Genomic DNA, 14,823 nt, shown 5'->3' on the forward strand with positions numbered 1-14,823 from the left:
GATGTGGGTGGTTTTGTTGGGGGCTTGGGTTATTTTGTGAATGCTGATGCACCGTTTATGGCTGAATGTTAAGGCCTTTGGAAAGTTTTAGATTTAAGGAGTAAGTTTATGGGAAAGAGCTTGTTTTTTGAGATAGATTGTCAAGTATTATTCAAGAAAGTGAAGAAGCTGGAGGATAAGGGATGTGAATGGGGCTATGCTGATATACTTTAAAAGTGTCTTGTGCTGTAGGGATCCTTTAGTAATTGCAAAATGTCCTTAGTGAATCAAAAGGCCAATAATGTTATAGATGAGTTGGCAGCTTTGATTATGGGAGGTGTGGTACTGAAAAGATGGGTTACTCAGCCACTACTCTCTTTGATGTTGGCTCTGGTTAAGGATCTTGAAGGCTTAAGGTATGGACAAAGTTCTAGTTATTTTTGTTCAGGTGTGGGGGCGCATTGGTATAAGTTAATATTTGTTTGATAAGTAGGTAGGTTGTATTAGCCTTTTCTTTCTATATTGTTGTTTCTTTAGGTTGATTGTTAGATTTATCTGCTTTCTCTCTCTCTTTTTTAGTTTTACAGGTGAATTAGTGTGGGTAATATTTTGTTTTGGTGATTAATAAAATGGCCTCTCTTTTAGTCAAGAAAAGAAAAGAAAAGAAAAGGTAGGTCGTCGGTGGAAATCTTATAATAAACGGTGAAATATATTTTGTATTTTGTAACAAAAACAATATTTTTAATTTCCTTTTTTTATTTATTAGAAATATCAATGTTTTAAGTTTTAGACTAATCTAAATGGTTAGATTGATTGAGTTGTTACTTGATAAATAAAGGGGCCTGATTCAACCATTTAACTAATTCTAGTAATTCATTCAAATTAGTTCACTTTGACTTGGACGAGTTTTGAAAACTTGGCAAAAACTCAAAATATAAAATAGTTGGATCATTTCAAATATCTTTTTTCCTCTTAGTCTAGTAATAATTTTTTTATTCAATTTAAAAATATTACTGTCAACTCACTCTAAGGTTATTATAATAAAAACTTGAGTGTATAATGTGTTTATTGACATTATATCAATAAAATTGTAGAGAAAATTAAAAACTCATTTTCTTAACAAATAAAATAAATAAAAGATATACATATAAAAGAAGAGAAAAATTAAAATTTAATACATTATGACCAACCAATTTTTAAACAAGAATGATATTGTCATTATTTTTAATATTTTATTTATATATATGTACATAAATATTATTTTTATTTAATTATTATGTCATTAATTTGATCATCAATCTAAGTGTCTAACAAGTTAAACTATAAGAAGTGTGACCCAATGACCTTTTTAATTTATTGTTTGATTTGGTTTTTAAAATATTAATTGAAAAGGGTTAATCTTTATTTATAATTAAAGCTTAGGCCAACTGTTAGCAGTAACAAAGGGTTAAAAAAAAAAGAGGCTTAAGTCAACTCAATGGCCTCTTATCTTTTTGTCTGACTTAAAATTAAATTTTCGTATAGATTTGTTTATGAAGCTATTTCCAATTTAATTTTAGATTTTTTTTAGATGCAAAGTTGTTATTATAGTTTTGATATTTATATTGTAATTTTTTGACATATCGTTACTAATTGATTGTCGACAATAAGTAAAATAATCTCCTATTGCTCTAATTGACTTGAGTAAAGTGCTAACTAAAATAAAATAATATTATAGTATAAGTTAATTAACTAATCCCATCAATATCTAGAAATGCCTTACAACTTGCCTAATTTAAACGTGCTTATGACTTGGTCTCCGCACCCTTGCCGCAGACTTGGTATCATTTGCTCGACTATCGTACTTTTGGTAGATTCCACTGAAATCTTACCTTTTGTAATTTCTATTAAAATTACTGTTATATGTAGAGTGAAACACTATTCTTTCTACAGGGCAAAAAATATGGAATCAAGGTCGTTTTTATTTTTAAACTATATATAAAATATTATAAATATTTTTAAACTCAATTATAGGTTAATTATATTTTTCAACTTTAAAGATTCCTTCCATTATTGCCTTGATATTAAAAACGCTTAACTTTCGTTAGTTAATAGTCGATCCCACTAGTTTTTTAATATTTTTTATCAAATTAAAGATCATTTTTGTCCTAAACTTCTATTCGAGCGGTCATTTTTCTTTCAACTTAAATATTTTATAATAAAAAATATTAAAATATATAATATAAGGTTCACTAAGGATTAACTAATTCTAAGAAAATAACAAAGTGATGAGAAATAAAATCTTTAAAATTGAGAGACATGATTAACTTATAGTTAAATTTTATATATCTACAATCTCTCGTATATAGTTTAGAGATTAAAAATAACATTTAACTTAAAAAATCTATCTATTCTATCTATAAGTAAAGTGTATTATGATGGTATTGTTCATCTATTGTTGGATGAACAGAATCATCATTTTTTCTTTTTATTTTTCTAAAATTTAACGCTTACATGTTAAGTTCACAGAAGACTCATAGCAAAAATTAAGAAAACTAGGCGTGGGACCCATAATAAAACTACTAGTAGATTTGAGGCTCATCACAAAGTAATATGTATGAGATTTATTTTTTTTTATAAATGTTGGAGACTTATCATTTATTGTTTATATTTTGTATATGTAAAGGATAATTAATTGTATCTAGCATAAAATTTAAATAATAAATTATAAAATAAAATATTTTATTATTTAAATCAATCAACTTATTCTTGTTCACTTTTATATATAAGAAAATTTTTATTCAATTCATACAATTTAAAAAATTAATTAATCCTAATAATTATGTTAGAAATTAAAAAGTTTGGATTAAGATATATTTGTGATTAACATTTTATTTTTCCCCAATTTAGTGATGTTATCATTTAGTGAAGAGTAATTAAGAAAAGAAGTCATAATTACTTTTTGAAAATTATTGTTTTTCTTATAAAAAATAACAACAAGCCATGTGAAAATTTTACTTATATTTAAAAATGGATGAAATATATAATAAAATTTGTCAGTGAATTACGATAGGACTATAGTGATTTTGCGATATACATTAGATTTGGATTTAATGATTAGAACAAATCTTATCACTTAATCAGTATCACACATGGCACGATAACAATAATTTGATTTAATTGGAATGTTGTAATATATTTTTAAGGGAATAGTGAATGTGAAGAGTGTTTCAATCTTGAAAATTATTTTAAAATTTTATAAAAATATATTTTGATAATTTTCAAACATTAATATAATTCAATATATATAATTGATATACTCATTGAATGATTAGATTTAGGCTATTTAGTGAATCCAAATTTTAGACAAATCATTATAGTTATACAGTAATCCAACTATTTTTACAAACAAAAAATTAAAATTTTATTTTAAAAGATTGAAGTTGCCAACATTAAATGTGTGATCGTAAGTGATAAATGTCAAATGAGTAATAAAAATGTAAATGGAGAACTTATGATTAAAATTATAATTTTAATTTATACAAATTATAAAAATTCTAGTTTACATCCACTAAAATCTTGGTCAACATGCACAAGATAATAGATTACAGAATAAAACAAATTTTTATAAAATAAATAGCTTATTTTTTATACGTGAGATATATTTTTAATTTTATTACCTAGTACAATAAACTTTAAACTAAAATAAATTGTTCATATATTTAATATTCATAGTATAACATTTCAATTTAAATTTTAATAGTTAATTTAAAATAATATAAATTTTATAAAATATTTAAAGTAAGTAAATTAGTAAAAGATAATTATTAAATTTAATTCACAATATAATTTTTAATTAAAAATTTTAGAAATTATTATTATTATTATTGTTATTATTAGAAAAGAAGAAAAAGAATTATGAAAGAGGGGGGGAGAGAGAGGGAGATTTTAATTAATTAAATAATAAAAAAGAAGAAAAGGGGTGGGGGAAACGGAGTATAGGTGTACGTACCCCGGGGGGGGGGGTTTTGTGCGTTAAGGGAAAAAAAAAAGGGCATGGAACCCACACCATTTTTGAAATATCACATACAATTTCTTTTTCATTTTTCCTTCCTGCTTCCATTTGCTCATCTTCGGCGAACAGAGAAGAGCGAAAATAAAACAGAGTGCACGTAAGATGGTGAGGATAATTTGATTCAAAGCTCCATACTAAAATATTTTAGGTGAGATTTTAAACTTTTTAAAATTATATGAGTGTTTTAAAATTTTTTTAATCATTTATCTTCTTTAATTTTTAATTTTGTGATGGTAGAAAATTTAAAGTTTAAAAAAGGAACGAATTTATGATGAATAATTATAATTATTGATGTTGTTAATAATATAATAAATGTTTTAAAGAATTAATTCATTAATAAAATTTGAATTTGAGGCTTATGAGTTAAACACTAAATTCATATAAGTAGATTTTGGTTAAATCTAAAAATATATGTTAATTTATTAATGTTTAGATAATTATTTGGGATGAGAAATATATTATTATTATGGCTATAAAATAATGATTCTAGACTTGAGACTAAATTTACAATTTTAAATATTTTTAGGTGCAAATTTATGAAATAAAAAAGGATATTTTTATAATAAAAATTAGTTTAGAATTTGATTTTAGCTTATTAGTATTTATGAATTATTAAAAGAGGAAATAGAAATTTTACTTGAGGGTACTAACTTTAGACTTGTATTAATAATGGGATTAAAAATTATGTTATACTCTCTAATTATATGATTAGAGTTATTTTATTATTTTTAATAATTGAAACTAATATTTATAAATAATATGTTGTGTGTATATTGTATTATTGGTGAAAGTTGTGGTAGAAAAGAAACTACAAGGAATAATTTATAGAAAAAGATACAAGGTGATCATGCTTTAATTTGTGATTAGTGTTGTTTCATGTTAATTGTGTGATTATTGAGAAAATTATGAATTGTTGTTGAGAATTTTTTTTTTGTATTTGTGAAAAACAATTATGAAATTGTGAGTATGTACTTTGAAGTATTTTTGTCAAGTGGGATGTCATACTGTAATATTGTTAAAAATAAAAAAATTGTGAAGACTATAATATTGTATAATTTCACAATATTGATATGTAATTGTTTGATTCGTGAGAGGCGTTGGGAGACTTGTTATATTTTTTATGTTGCATGGTACGCTCTTATTGAAGGCCCAATTGGTGGCTTGTAAGAACTCGAACTAATCCACCTTTGACCAAAAAATTTAGCATTGAGCGAGATTTACGACTCAAGATTAATAAAGGGATAGATGATTGTTTATCATGTATTATAATATCTCTTGTATCTTTGTTGAATTATATAATTGCTGTTTTTTCACTTAACAAACACACATTTAAGTAATTATATACATTATTATAAATTGATATTGGTTACTGGGACTTTTTAGTTTCATTACGTGGTTAATAATTTTTAAAAGAGAAGCCATGAGTGGTGCATGAAGGAGCTCCTAAGATTTATTAATGTATATCCACTGTCTCTTTTAAATACTTTTTATATATAATTTTTAATGTGTTATATTGCTAATGCTAAAACTTTTTATTTATTGATAATTATATGAATGTATTGATATAATCATGCCTTTCAAATTGTTTTTGTTTTTAGTACACTTTAGATGACTATAACTTTAATATATAATTTATTTTAAATGATTTAAATTAATATAATTATGAGCTATATGATTAGCTTGTTTGGAAACTTGCTTGAGCTATTTATTTTGGTTGTGGTTTGCATTTGTGGGAGTACAAAGTTGGAAAAATGTGATTTTTACTTAATGACATGTAGGAGGTTAAAATTTATTTGAGATTTTGTTTTGTGAAAAACTTAAGCCAGTTATTAAATGCTTCTACATTGGTTTTATTAATGTAAAATGTATTGAGTGACTGTAACCTAATTATGATTGAAGATGTGTATTAGCAGTATAAAAAATTATTTTGTTTTACTTGGAAAGATTGATAGGTAGTTATAAGATTTTAAAATGCATAACTATTTTTATATTTCCTAATCTACTACGTTTATCATGTTCTCAATTTTAAAAGAGATTTTTTGAGTCTTTCACACTTATTTGTCTTTAGACGCTTGAGATTCCAAATTTTAAAAATAAAAATTTAATAATTTAATGCTATTTTCCATTATAGATTTATTTATTTTAATTCTTTCTACCATGGTGGAACCTATTTTTAGCATAATAATTATTTTAAAAGGTAGAGTAGTTTTTAACACTATTTTTCATCCCTTTCTATTATGGTAATAGTAGCACTTTTTTATTATAGTAGTGTTTTAAATTATAAAATTATTTAAAAAAAATTAGTTGACTTTTGTTTACCATAGTAGAGACTTTTCTATCATGGTTGAGTTAATTGTTTAAAAAAATTTTAAGATATTACATATGGGTAACAAATTTTAGAATAAAGTATGTTGTTTATTTTTAAAGGGATAACGAAACTTTAAATCCCTCATATTTTCTTAATTGTTGATTTAATTTTTCAAGTTTAATTTTTATTAATTTAATTCCTTGCATTTTCTTAACTTGACACTTTAATGTTTTAAGTTTTGGAACAAAAATTTACTTTTAAATTAATCTAATGTTTAAAGTATGCTGATGATTTGATATAGTATATAGGAAAAATTACATCTACATTCCATATAAAAAATTTATTATCAAGAGGTCTCATAAAATTTATAAAACACGCACAAGTCTCAAATCCTGTATATTTATAACTTGACTAAATGTTTTAAAAATTGGGCAACGGCTAATAGATGTAATTTTTCTTATTACATATGGCTAAATGAAAATAAATTGGTCTTTGAGTCAAGTTGATTTTATCATCAATTCACTAGCCACTAATTTAATGTTTTTCATCTATGTTAGCAAATTTTAATAGTATATTACCTTTTTTTCAAACAATAAATTTGAGGGACTAGATTGTTATCGCGACAAACATAAGCAACTAAAGTTTTGTCATTCATTTTTAAATATGCATCAGGTAACAAATTATAAGAGAGAATGAGTTATTATCTATGTTGAATGATAGTATTTTAACATATTTTTTTATTTATGTATGTTACAATTTAATTTTTAATTTTTAAATTTTAATAGCAAGGTGTGAGGGTCATAAATTTAATTTATAAAATATGTCATTTATGTTTTTAATATAGACAAAATGACAAGTTATAAAGTAAAATAAGTTGTTGATGAGGTGAAAAATTCAGCAATAAAAAATTGTGTGAGTGGGAAAATTATTTTTGGAAGGGCTACTTTAAATTGTGCCAAACAATACTTAAATTTAAAAATTGTTATTACATTTTTCATATGCACCGAGATAAAAAATCTTTAAATAAAATAAGTGGTTATTTATATTTACAAGTAATAACTTTTTAACTAAAATATGCTGTTTGAATCTTAATTTATGTGGGGATCAAATATAACAAATATTTATATTTTTTGTACCCACATGATATCATAAATGAAACAAATTGTTATCTATTTTTTATTGCTTGTAAATATTTTTATATTGGAGGTAATTATATTTGAGGTATAGTTGGACATTAAATATGTGCTCTTCTTTCAATAGGAATTAATTTTTATCCCCCTATTATTTTCTATATGCTTTCTAGCCAATGCTAAAACAAAATAAGGTGTTGATACAATTCAAAAAAAAAAAATTCTAAAACAAGATATACTCCCCCCATTACGTTAATAAATATAAGGTATTTTTAATCGAATCTTACCTCAAAAAAGTAATTACTTGTCTTTAAATTAACTTTATATTTTCATATTTATCCCCATTTAATAGGATATTTTATCTTAAAATAACTATGAATTTATTTATTCAAGGGAGGCACCTTTAAAAAAAGACAATAATTATACATTCAAAGACTAAAAATGCTCTACATTTTTAACATACAACTTTTTAAAAAATACCTTATATTTTATAATGTAGAGAGTATGTTTTAGAATTGTAATTTATATGGACACAACAACTCATAGATTAAAATGAATTGTTATCTATATTTGATTATATATGAGATAACAAAATTTATGATAAAACAAGTTATTGTTTATTTCTATTTTCTAATCACAAATATGTTAGGTGTGAATAAAATGTTATAGTTATTTTCATTATTATAATGATTTATCTATAACTACATATACAAATTTATTTCACCCTTTCTATAAACTATTACTTTTATAAAGTTATCAAATTAATACTTACTCGTAATTTAACTTTTATTAATTTTTATGATTTGTCCGGATCAAAAAAAAAGATAGGGTAGTGACATTTTAAATTTTAGTGACTTTAATTTTAGAAAAAAAGAGAATCGTGGCTAGAAAGTTTTTAATTGATTCTTTATTTTTTTTTTCCTTTCACACTTCTCAAGTAAAATTTTATAACATATTTGTAAAAAAGAAAAATTTAAAAAAACTCAACTCATTAAAATATTTTCCTCCTTTTTTTTTATCCAATTTGAACGAAAAATGAGGATTAATATTCTGTGCATTGCACGAGGCATAAAAGCATAAAATATAGTTATTTAATATTTTAATATATATTTTTTATAATTATAACACAAAAAACCATAATTATGTATGCCCTCGAGGATATAATTTATAATTCATCATGTAGATTATAAAAAACTCTTTTTATCTCATTTTATAAGACATTTTGAGAGAGATTCACCATCTCAAAATATAAAATACTTTGACAAAAAATAAAATTTTTTAATGAAGTTTTTTTTAAATTATCTTTCATAATCTATTCTTTCAGCCATGAAGTCAGAAATTTTTATTAGGAGTTGAGATGATAAAACATATATAATAACCAAAAGCAAATTAGAAATAAGATTAAATTAAGGAGAAAGCCTAATAATCCTCGCTTTCTAACTTTCTTTCACAAATGGTAAGGACATTTTTTGTAAGTTTGTATTTTTATTTTGAAAAAAATAAGATTATAAAGTGTATCTAATAAATTTTATTTGTATATAAAATTTTGTTTAAAAATATTTTATAAATTGAGATGAAAGGAGTATTTGGTAAAATTACAAATCAATCTTTTGTCCTATTATTTTAATTTCTTTATATGGTCACTATAGCCATAACATGGTTATATAGTAAAATTACAAATTTATCTTTTACCCTATTATTTTACATTTCTTTCTCGTTTCCTATTCATTTTGTTGAAGCTAGATTATAACTTAACGTGGATATGTGGTTATCAATAAAATTACATTTTCATCTTTTGGATTAAAAAATGATCAAAAATGATAAAAATTTTTTATTGAAAAAGTCATTTTTGTTTGCCTCTCCCACTCAAAACTATCCATCTTTTCCCCTCATTTAACTGTTTGCCAAATTTATTGTCCAAAATTATAGGGATTGAATTGCATCAAATTTAGGTTTATAAACTAAATTATAATTAAGTTAAAACTATAAAAATTAGATTATTATTTTTTCAATAAAACAAGATGTTTGTATTTTTATTATCTTCTGGATTAAAAAATGATAAAAAAAATAACAACTTATTAAAATTCATGCATCTGCGGCATGGGCAGCAAATCTTATCAGTGACTTTAAAAAAAAAAAAAAGCAACATTTTTTATTTTTTAAAACGACTTTTTCTAATGACTTATGAATAATCAAAGCCACACAATCTCTTGAACAGTTACATGGCAAAAGTTTTTGGCTTAAAATTCGTAAGCCATGAATTTGGAATTTTAAAGTTCAATGAAAGTAAAAGTATATCCATGTTTTGGCTCCATCAGCCACAAAGTTTTACACAGAAGGAGAAATTATGAATTCTAATATTTACGGCAAAGTTCAACATATTATAAGCTTTTCAAATCAGAACAATCTATATTAATTTATGTTTAAGATTTTTTATAATTTTATAAATTGATTGTTTGACAATCCAGTTTTAGTATTAATTTTTTAAAATTTTTATAAATTTTATTTTGATAACTATAATTTTAAAAATATTTAAAATTAATTTAAAATGAATGGTATGGATCATTTCGAAGTAAAAGATCAGCCCATTAGCTGATGAGCATTGAATGGAGACTCTGGAATTTTTAAAGACAAAACAAAACAAAAAAAAAAAAACAAAGAAAGGTGAATTTCTCCTTAGAAATTTTCTAGTTTCTTTTTTTGGCAAAAAATTTTTCTAATTGTTTTAAACTTTCAATTTCAACAAGGCTGAAGGTCAAAAAAATAAAATAAAAAAATCAACAAGGTTGGATCCGCGTGATAACATTAAAAAAAAGATAAAAATATAAAAGTTTGCCACAGTTAATTAATGTTTGGGCTAAATATGAAACATCACTTGCCAAAGTATTTGAATGGGCCATAAAATCATATGGGCTAAATAACTGAAGAATTAAGCCCAATTAACAATCTAAACAAAGGGGCCAGTCTCGAGCTCAATGTGAAGTCATGGTTAGATAGGCATGTTGAAATCTTTCCAATTGCAAACACACTATGTGGATTATTGGTGTATAAAGACACGATCTCAAATCTTGTGGGAATAGCATCATTGTGACCAAGTATCTCAACAAAACGGACTGGTTATCAAAAATGAAAAACAGTGATTAGAGACCGTATCATGAGTTTTGTAAAATCCCTGATTGTTAGTAAAAACATTCCAAACCTTAAGGAAGAAGTTACCATTACTTTGTCACTATAAATAGAATACCAAATCATGAAAGAGGACACAGAAAGCACTCAAAAGACTCGTATTTTGCACCCATGGTTCTTAGATTTATCAATTATTTTTATCTTCAATCCAAACTTATAATCATTTACATTTCGTAACATTTTAGTAATAATCAAACACTAGTTCTATCAAGTATTCTATATCTTTTACATTTGAGTAAATTGTGGTAAAAGAGCCCAAGGACTCTTTTATTGTCAATTAAAACTCAATACCTCTGACATGCTTGGTAATTTGTTATTCCTCATGAATAATTAATTAATTTATTTTTTATACGTCCAATTTAGACCATACTTACAATTTACCCCTTTTACTGTTTAATCATCTCAAAATGCAAAATACAAAATATTTAACAATAACAATTATATGCACTTATGTTAAGTAGGCAGACACTTATATATATTCAGCCATCAGTATCATTTTCCTAAAAACATTTAACATGATTATAATTGATTTTTTTTTTAAATGATACTCTCATGAGTCTTGACATTTTCTTTTTTTTTTTTTCCATAACACATGAAGTAGGCTATGCCGTTAATAGATATTATCTACTCCAAGATACTAAAGATAAAAAATAGACATTTTCTTACTAAGTAACTACATAAACAAAGGTTAACATTTAAATTCCTGAGTTTAAATAACGAAAGCTTTTACTATTCATGCTAATTTTAATTTTAATTTTAGGTAACATGCTCAAATTTATCACTATCTTCATTTTTGGCCAGAATATCACTATCTTTATTTACACATTAGGCCAAATATAATAAATAATATAATAAATAACAATACCAACCAGCCAAAATAATCCCCATATTTCTTTTCTGATCGCTAATTCGCTATTTCCACGTGAGAGTTTAATATTTCAAGATTCCACGTCAGGTTACCAACTTTTCAATGCATTTGATTAGTCAATTGGGATCAGACATCAGAGTAAAGACAAAACAATGAAAAAAAAAAAGAATTCTTTGAACACAGTACAATAATATCTTCAAATCAAGCGTAGGAAACGGGGATAACTTAAATATTAATGTTTGATTGTTAATTTAATTCACGGCAGAAAGCTAGACAGCAACAATTAATCATATTTTTCACAAGAGAAGCAGCACAGCTGTTGCCTGGAAAGCGCCATTTAAGCTTAAGAAAAGTAGGAAGTCAAATCTTTGTGATGTCTTCAGAGGCACATTTAACGTAAGATTTTTTTTAGAAAAATTGCAAATATTGGATTGGAACGTAGCCGGGTCACCTTTGCTTGCTTTCTTGTCAAAAAGCGAGGTCCCTCTTGTTGCCAAGCCTTGTCCTTCTATTTCCGCATCTTTCTTTTCATTCAGATCTAAAATCCCATTCCATAGTATGCCACAGTAGTCCAAGAACACCATCTCTGGATACTGCAAGACTGTGGGCATATACCGAGAGCAAAGCCGATATGGGGTTCCAAGAAAATGGGAACGGCGAAATGGTGTTGTCTGGAATCCCGCTGGGAGCAAAGAACAAATACAAGAGGATGCACCCCGAGCTTCCTGAGGACTCCGATGATGTTTTGCACCAACAATATCAACAAGATAGGAGGAATAGTACCAGGAAATATGTTTTTGCCTGTGCTGTCTTTGCTTCCCTCAACAATGTCCTTCTGGGCTATGGTAATGCTATGCTATCATTTTCCGATCCTTTAAAAAAAAAAAATTGCTTCGATTTGGGTGTTGCTATTGCCCCATTTATCATGTAGTTCGGCATTTCATCTTGTCAATGCTTTTTGTCAAGCCTTCTGTTCACCATCATGTCTTTGTTATCATGTTATGTAGCCTATCGAGACCAATTCGGTTATATTTTATGAACAATCTATAGAAACATCGCCATAGCCAAAACAATTCGTGGGAAAGAGGTACCCTTCTTCTGATTCATCTGCGAATTTTAATGTCCAAGATAGCAGAGATTAAAAGTGTGAAAGAGGTTTTCAACCCAACGTTTCCAGGCTTTGACTTTCTCCTACTTCTGCTTAATAGTTTGTGAAATTGTTAAAAATATCATTTTAATTTCAATCTCTATTTCTGATCCTGGTCTGTAGTCATATACGTAATATATTGATAGAGTTTATTTTCCTTTTCTTTTTCTTTTTTGGATCTGCAGATGTAGGTGTCATGAGTGGAGCAATTATATTTATCAAAGAAGATCTGAAGATATCTGAGGTGAAAGTAGAATTTCTGGTCGGTATTCTGAGCATTGTTTCTCTTCTGGGTAGTCTAGGTGGTGGAAGAACATCCGATATTATTGGTAGAAAATGGACGATGGCCTTAGCTGCTATTGTCTTTCAAACTGGCGCACTTATTATGACTCTCGCTCCTTCCTTTCCAATTCTTATGGTAGGAAGACTTTTTGCCGGAATTGGAATAGGTTTTGGAGTCATGATATCGCCAATATATATTGCTGAGATATCACCAAACGTCACAAGAGGCACTATGACTAGCTTCCCTGAGATTTTTATAAACATTGGAATTTTGCTTGGCTATGTGTCAAATTATACGTTTGCTGGCTTTTCACCACACATAAATTGGAGGATAATGCTTGCTGTGGGAATACTTCCCTCAGTCTTCATTGGCTTTGCTCTTTTTGTCATCCCTGAGTCACCAAGGTGGTTGGTGATGAAGAACCGAATTGAAGAAGCCAGAGAAGTGCTGTTGAATACAAATGAAGATGAGAAAGAAGTGGAGGAGAGACTTGCAGAAATACAGCAGGCTGCTGAATTTGCTAATTCTGATAAGGAGAAACCTGTGTGGCGTGAACTACTATCTCCCTCTCCTCCCCTTCGTCGGATGCTCATGACCGGGTTTGGGATTCAGTGTTTTCAACAAATATCAGGAATAGATGCAACTGTGTACTACAGTCCTGAAATCTTCAAAGCAGCTGGGATTGAGGATAATTCAAAACTCCTAGCAGCTACTGTTGCTGTAGGTATAACAAAGACCATTTTTATATTGGTAGCCATCATTCTTATTGACAAACTTGGAAGGAAGCCCTTGCTCTATATTAGCACAATTGGGATGACAGTATGCTTGTTCATCATAGGTGCAAGTTTTTCTTTCTTCGGACAAGGTTCATTTGTGGTTGTGATGGCAATTCTTTTTGTCTGTGGGAATGTAGCTTTCTTTTCTATTGGATTAGGACCTGTTTGCTGGGTCGTGTCATCTGAGATCTTCCCTCTAAGAGTACGTGCTCAAGCATCAGCACTTGGTGCTGTGGGTAATAGGGTCTGCAGTGGCATTGTAGCCATGTCTTTCCTGTCTATTGCTGATGCAATTACTTTTGGCGGAACATTCTTTCTGTTTGCTGCTATTTCTGTTCTTTCTGTTGTCTTTGTCCACAAACTGGTCCCTGAGACAAAAGGAAAGTCATTGGAGCAAATAGAGTTGCTATTTCAGAAGGAATATGAGGGGCAACGGAGTGAAATGGAGCTAGGAGATGTTGAACAGCTCGTGCAGAACAAAACTGGTTCAACAAATTAACAATTTTTTTTGCTGCAATTATATTTTCCACATGACATGGCCCTGTGATTGGCTTGAAAGAAGATGTGATATCGTTGCATGTTATATATCTTAGCAACTTACATGTGCAATTCCTCGGAGAACTTTGCTGGATGGATGATCATCTGCAGACTAGTATATTGAGTTCATAAAGGATAAAAGGGAACAAGAAAAATGAGCAACAAATTGCTATCTTTATACATACTCAAACCTTTCCTAGTTGCAAAGTTACTTTAATTTCTTTAATTTACATTTATACTGTAATCGCTGTATATGTATCTGGCTTTAGGCAGATATGTGAGATGTTCTGTGACAGATTATAGCAAAATAATTTGTACGTACTACATTAAAGGATGAACTGAATATTGAAATTCTTTGTAAGATTAGTACTGATATATCAGCTTCTGCTCCACATTTTTGCTTTGGATCTGCATTTGTGATCAGTTTAAAAATTCAAAGCATATATCTGTCTTACACCTTGGTTTATGCTAACCTTAGTCTGGATCTGCTGCATCAGTTTTTAATGTACTTTCTGTTTTGTATCACTCTGAATGACCATTCTGAGACATCAAAGT

At 27.2% G+C, this 14,823-nt stretch overlaps 1 protein-coding gene across 1 annotated transcript; it reads left to right on the forward strand.

Annotated features, from left to right (window-relative positions):
- Positions 1 to 11,950: 11,950 nt before the first annotated feature.
- On the forward strand, positions 11,951 to 14,681 carry LOC129312992 (probable polyol transporter 4). The gene is made up of 2 exons (XM_054955801.1): positions 11,951 to 12,370; positions 12,858 to 14,681. The coding sequence occupies exons 1-2, from the start codon at positions 12,157 to 12,159 to the stop codon at positions 14,228 to 14,230; spliced, it is 1,587 nt and encodes a 528-aa protein (XP_054811776.1). The 5' UTR covers positions 11,951 to 12,156; the 3' UTR covers positions 14,231 to 14,681.
- Positions 14,682 to 14,823: the final 142 nt, after the last annotated feature.

The sequence above is a fragment of the Prosopis cineraria genome, unplaced genomic scaffold (genome assembly GCF_029017545.1).
Source record: "Prosopis cineraria cultivar Desert tree isolate PC_DT_omini unplaced genomic scaffold, ASM2901754v1 PC6, whole genome shotgun sequence".
NCBI classification, from domain to species: domain Eukaryota; kingdom Viridiplantae; phylum Streptophyta; class Magnoliopsida; order Fabales; family Fabaceae; genus Prosopis; species Prosopis cineraria.

Bases quoted from the DNA above. Each gene is read 5' to 3' on its own strand.
- LOC129312992 (XM_054955801.1), top strand. From the start codon at position 12,157: ATGGGGTTCCAAGAAAATGGGAACGGCGAAATGGTGTTGTCTGGAATC. The intron at 12,371-12,857 runs GTAATGCTATGC...TTGGATCTGCAG, and splicing joins CAATGTCCTTCTGGGCTATG to ATGTAGGTGTCATGAGTGGA.